The sequence below is a fragment of the Pongo abelii genome, chromosome 8, assembly GCF_028885655.2.
Source record: "Pongo abelii isolate AG06213 chromosome 8, NHGRI_mPonAbe1-v2.0_pri, whole genome shotgun sequence".
Taxonomy (NCBI): Eukaryota; Metazoa; Chordata; class Mammalia; order Primates; family Hominidae; genus Pongo; species Pongo abelii.
The window spans coordinates 120,713,178-120,719,254 of record NC_071993.2 but is presented as its reverse complement, the minus strand read 5'-3'; the positions used below and the strand labels follow the sequence as shown (position 1 = coordinate 120,719,254).

General features: G+C 38.3%; 1 protein-coding gene across 3 annotated transcripts in view; it reads left to right on the top strand.

The window, feature by feature from the left end:
• The first annotated feature begins 1,859 nt into the window (after positions 1 to 1,859).
• NRAP (nebulin related anchoring protein) overlaps positions 1,860 to 6,077 on the top strand; it is a 76,552-nt gene continuing 72,334 nt past the window's right edge. For all 3 annotated transcript variants that reach the window (XM_063727764.1, XM_024253974.3, XM_024253973.3), the window contains exons 1-3: positions 1,860 to 2,188; positions 2,555 to 2,649; positions 3,237 to 3,324. In XM_063727764.1, the coding sequence (XP_063583834.1) occupies positions 2,117 to 2,188; positions 2,555 to 2,649; positions 3,237 to 3,324 (255 nt within the window). In that variant the 5' untranslated portion in view covers positions 1,860 to 2,116. The remainder of the gene's footprint in view (positions 2,189 to 2,554; positions 2,650 to 3,236; positions 3,325 to 6,077) is intronic.

Sequence of the window (6,077 nt, the reverse complement as noted above, 5' to 3'; positions counted from 1 at the left end):
GTTTACTTCTAGTTCCTTAAACTATCCCATTTCTAGTTCTATGGCGTTGTTTCTCCTAGCAATTTCTGATGTCTAATAAATCAGAAGTGATGGTACAAATCCAGTTTAGCATCTTGCATTTTGTAATTCTTGTGTTCACAAATGTGAGCAACCCGTTGTAATGGCTACAGATTGCAATCACAAGCTTAGGCAGAGAAGGAACGTTGCAAGCTTCTTTTTTAAGTGAAATCCTCCCGATTCCTCAGCCCTCTGGACTGGGGTACAGTTCATTCTCAGTGATTATTGGAGGTTCCACCCCACCCACTAGGTAAGGCTTGAGAAGCCTGGTGCAGAGCAAAACAACCGGGGAACCCTGCAGGTCTTTGTGCTATGTCCGTTGCTGTTCTCATTTGCTCAGGCTGGTGGCAGCCCTCCTGCCCAATCACGTTTCAGTGTGGGAGTCTTTGCTGAGCCTGGATTCCCTGCTTTGAGTCCCTTCTGCATGCTGAGAGAGCCCTAGCCCCATGTGGGAAAACCTGAGACTCCACCTTCCCCTTATACTCATGTGGACTTGAACGCTACTCTTCTTCATTGGCTTTAGAGCTTCTTCCTACCCCCTGGCTATCTCAGCACAACCCCAAAATACTACTGATCTTACTCCACCCTACCTGGGGACACCAACCTAACCTCAGAGCATTTAGGGCCAAGGTCACAAATTGGTAACCTGCTGGCCAAATACTGCCCACGACTCTGTTATATTGTTTTATATACAAAAAGGGGAATTTCATGTGTAAATGCAGACTTCTGGTGTGCTCAGAATATTTGGAAAATATTCCGGAAAAATCAGAATATTTGGCAACCTAGAATGTTGATTCTTTCATGATGACAGTTGACTGGGACTGAGGAGCAGTTGCCTGCTTCAGATGGGATGAGTGCTCATCTGTTTGGAAAAGTTCCTACCATTATCTAGACTTCATACCTGGCCTCTATAGGCATTTTGGTGTGAGTATTAAATTTATTTCATTAATCCAATAAATCTTTATTAAGCACCTTTTATCAGCAGGACTTTTTCTAGGCATGGGGGAAATAGAAGTGGCAAAAAGGACCAAGGATCCTGTTTAGACAGAACTCATATTTTGATGGGAGAGACACGATTTTTAAAAATAGAAACATTAACATGTAATATGTCCAGTTGTGATTACCACTATGAAGACAATCAAGCAGTCTAAGAGTAATGGAAGATAATGAGATAGGAGTGGGGACAGGTGAGGTACCATTTTGTATCAGGTATTTCTATAAGGTAATAAGGTGACATTTCAGCAGAGACTGAAGGCAATGAGAGGCTTCCCAAAGCTAGGAAGAGAGATTCTGTCTTCATGTCACCCCTTTTAAGTCCTGCGAGTCAAGAGAACAAGCACAAAGGCCTTCTTGGAACATTCTAGAATAAAATACAGAGGCCAAAACACCAAGAGTTCTCATTTGTTTTTAGTTTTGCATTCCAGTAGAAGCAAAACACAAATTAACACCTTATTAAGTTTTTAGTTTCACTGTTGTAACGCTTTGGGTAGGTAAAGTTAAAATTCAAGTGTGATATTTATCCATTTAAAGGAGTGAATCAATCCTATTTTATTTTCTATATTTTTGGGAGCTGGCCTTTCTGCTTTAGTCATAGGATGCATAGAGCAAGCTTTTCTAATTTGATTGTTGGATGACGGTGTGGCATCTTCCTTTAGGTTCTTTTCTTGGGTCATGATCACAGCTAGTGCTAAACCACTCCATGCTGCCTGATCATACACCAGGATTTGGTTATCCACATAAACATGATGCTGTTGTGAGTTCATTTTTCTATTTAGAGAAGCATGTCAGCTAGAAATACTTCCACCTTATTTCCCAGACGCATGCGTGCTAAGTGAGTGGCCAAAATAGCCCCTTGAGTAAGTGGCAGCTTTAAAAACCATCCAACTGCTGACTTCAAATTAGAAGGTCAGCAAAGGAAAGTGGAAGTTGGATTCTGAACGATCGAGGTGCCCACAGGAATTTTATAGTCGTCGGATTTTGAAGACTTGAACTAGGCTGGGGGTTCTCGTTGCATTTCTTGCCTGTTGCCTATCTTTGTCGTCTCTCTTCCAGCTTCGAGATGAATGTGCAGGCCTGTTCTAGGTGTGGGTATGGGGTTTATCCTGCTGAGAAGATCAGCTGTATAGATCAGGTCAGTAGACATTTCTCGACTTTTGTGAATAATAACAAACACAGGAAATTGACCTTCTCACATATGGACTTAGGTAAATATGGAAATTTAATTTTCAGTTAAATTGTTTTGAACCACAAGAAAAAGTTATATTTTCTCACCTTTATTTAGTTCTACCCATTTCTATTTCTTCTATCTTGTCTCAAAAAAAAAAAAAGTTATCCATTTATTTAACCGTGAGTATTGTTATAGCTGTGTGTGTGGTTTTTAATTTTTTTTAAATCACCATTTTATCCTCGAATTTCATTTTTTTACCCTAAAATATATAAGGACCTTGGGTCTGGGGGGAAAAAGGTAATTGCTAAATCTTCTCTGTATGATTTCTAGATATGGCATAAAGCCTGTTTTCACTGTGAAGTTTGCAAGATGATGCTGTCTGTTAATAACTTTGTGAGTCACCAGAAAAAACCGTACTGTCACGCGTAAGTGTTTGATGCCCCCACCACTACCTCTTGAGTTTTATTTGTTTTTCAACAAGGAGCCAACTAAACGTTCAAATCATGTACCCTGGGGTTAAATCCAAGAAATATCTTCTCCCAAAGTGTTCCTTTGTATCCTGTCATTAAAGAGACCTAAGGTGGGATTTTATGCAATGGACACAAAATTTCAAACTTCTTCCAAGTAAAAGATCAAATATACCCACTATAACCTCATGTCAAATTATTAAATACTGTGCAGAACAATATAATGGCCATAAATACGCATATAGAGCTTTGAAGTATTTTCTTTTAAATAATTTCAGAATCCTTTTTTACTTTCTTCAGAAAGTTTTCAAGTGATCATTTCCAGTTAAATTTAGGCTTTCAGTTATATGTGTTGATTTTATTTTATTTGCTTTTTTTTTTCTGTAAGATGCATTGCCTGGAAAATCATGAACTTAATTTTTAAGTTTTATACTTATTGATTTTTAAAAAATAACTGTTATTATTTAAAAATAATTTTAAGAATAGTCCCTCAATCATTTGGATAACATACATTTCTAATTTTGATTTATACCTATTTGTTGTAGCCATAACCCTAAGAACAACACTTTCACCAGTGTCTATCACACTCCATTAAACCTAAATGTGAGGACATTTCCAGAGGCCATCAGTGGGGTAAGTTATTTAATTTTCAATGGGATGGAGGGTATGGAGAATGGTTGGTTACTGGGTAGAAACATACAAATAGATAGAAGGAATATATTCTAGCCAGGCACAGTGGCTCACACCTACAATCCCAACACTTTGGGAGGCCAAAGCGGGCAGATAGTTTGAGCTTGGGAGTTAGAGACTAGCCTGGGCAACATAGCGAGACCCTGTCTTTATTTCTTAAAAAATTAAATACATAAAAGAAGGAACATGTTGTAATGTCCTATAGCAGAGTAGGATGACCACAATTAACAACAATGTATCATATATTTCAAAATAGCTAGAATAGAAATGATAAATACTCGAGCTGATAAACACCCTAAATGCCCTGACTTGATCATCACACATTCTAATGTGTAACAAAATATTATATGTACTCCATAAATATGTGCAAATGTTATATATCGATTAACGATGCTAGGCACATGTTAAGTTTTTAAGTGTCTCTGTCTGCATGTGAACCTGCCCATTTCCTCCACATGCGCATGTAAAGTGCATTTGAGTAACAAATGTGACTTTTTGTTCTCCCACAATATTAAGAGCCAATATACAGGATAATCTAGATTGAATAATTGAGGTCCTTGATTTCAGTATAGTCTTTGTGTCTTGTCCAGCTCAAGACTGTCTCATAAAATGATGACAGTTTATAGAGTAGGCTCTGCATATACTAGGTGCTTAATACATAAAACAATGCTTACATAGTTGGAACATATTACAAGGATCTTGACTTTTCCCTGTGACATTCTGGTACATAAAATTAAAACCTTTAGTTTCACACTCTTAAGTCTCTCTGAATTCAGTCATTACTTACGATTATTGGCAGCCTGTTTTCCCCTTGGGGTGGGGAGAAGTCAAAGATGTTTTCCTTTGGAAAGGAAGTTTAGTTTAGGAGGTGTGGGGTTGAGATGGGGAGGTAAACATGGAGGCCACATTGCCAAATCCAACCTCTTGAAAATCTAATAGTGGGGTTTTGTCAAATAACCAGTTATCGATGGAACTCTTGCACCTATTAAAATGATGAATCATTGAGCTTCTATAACCCACAAGAAGTTGCTCTGTGGGATGAAGTTTTAGTGGCTTTCTAAAATTAGAAAATTACCCATGAGGTGAAAGACTCTCTAGTGAACCCTCTTTACCCAAGATTCCCTTCCTAATGTTGCTCCACCTCATACTGACTCCCTTCCCTGCCCAGCTGTCCTCCTCCCAAGAAACTGTGTATGAGATAGAGGTAGTGACCTTGCTGTGTGGCTCTCTATACATGCTGCCAGATACCTTATTTTCACTAAGTGCTTAGAACTAATTGTGAGTTTATTATTTCTTTTATTTAACAAGCATATATAGCATTTACTGTAGAAGCACTTAATCTATTTAACATATATCACAATCCAATGAAGTTGGTACTACTATTATCCCATTTTACGGTGAGGAAACGGAGGCTCAAATTGTTGCTCAGACATCATTGCTTCCTAGGATTCACAAGTCTTAAGAATTCACAAGTAGTCCTAGGTTACTGAGAAGCCTAATTCTTTTAGGACTTTGTTTTCATCTGTTGGTGTCTGAGGGCAGCTACATGAAATTACAATAAATATTGAATCTAGCTCTTACTTAAACAGAGTGCTAAACACTCTGCTAAGTTCTTTATATTATCTCATGTGTTCTTGACAAGAACCTTCTGTAATATTTTCATGTTATAGTTGAGGAAACTGAAGCTCAGAGAGGTTAAGTAACCTGCCTAGTTTACCCAGCTGGTTGGGTACAAATCCAGATCTGTTTAACTTTAGGATATTTATTAGTGGCTCTCTTTCATATATACCCAGAGGGTGGCAAACTCTCCAGAAGACAAAAAGCACTCGTTCATGTTTCACATTTCCATATGTTTCTGCAGTTGTGTAGTGAGGATTTGACACATAAAACATGAGGAGATGTACTTTACCTCAGAATGCTGTTTGCATTTATTACACTGTCTGCAGGAAGATCCATAATGTCTGTATTTTTCCTCTAACTGAGCCACAGCGGGCATGTCTCCACCATATAATCACACAACAGGTCACACACTATTTTCCTTTTTTTGAGGTAGGAGTGGACTCACTTTATTTTAACTGTGTATGATAGGCCCAACCTGGAGCAAGGCTAGGATTGTTGCTGGTTCTATTTCCAGCCACAGACAGTGATGTGAGCTTCCCAGGAAGCCTGCGTGTGTGTATGTGTTTGCGTCTATGTGACAGTGTATATGTGTGTATATATATGTGTATATATCTGTGTGTGTGCATCCGGAGAGTGTGTATATGTGTGTATGTAGGTGTGAATGTGTGTGCACACGCATCTATATGTGTGTATGTGATGTGTGTGCATGAATATGTGTGTGCACATGTTCATGTGTATTGTGTGCATGTATTTGGTGTGTATGTATTTATGCATATGTATGTATATGTACATGCATGTGGGATATGTATATGCATATGTGGTATGTATATATGTGTATATAGTGAGTGTATATATGTATGTATGGTGTTTATGTATGTATGTATGTATGTATATATATGTATATGGTGTGTGTGTGTGTGTGTGTGTGTGTGTGTATGTGTGTGTGTTGTCTACTGAGATCACTTTCTCCTTCTTGCCCACCAGGGACAAAGTAAAATGGACAACCATATCACTTACAGGGCCCAGCTCTTACAACTGCCCTATGGTGTGTTAGGAATTACCTTTTCACCTCCTTG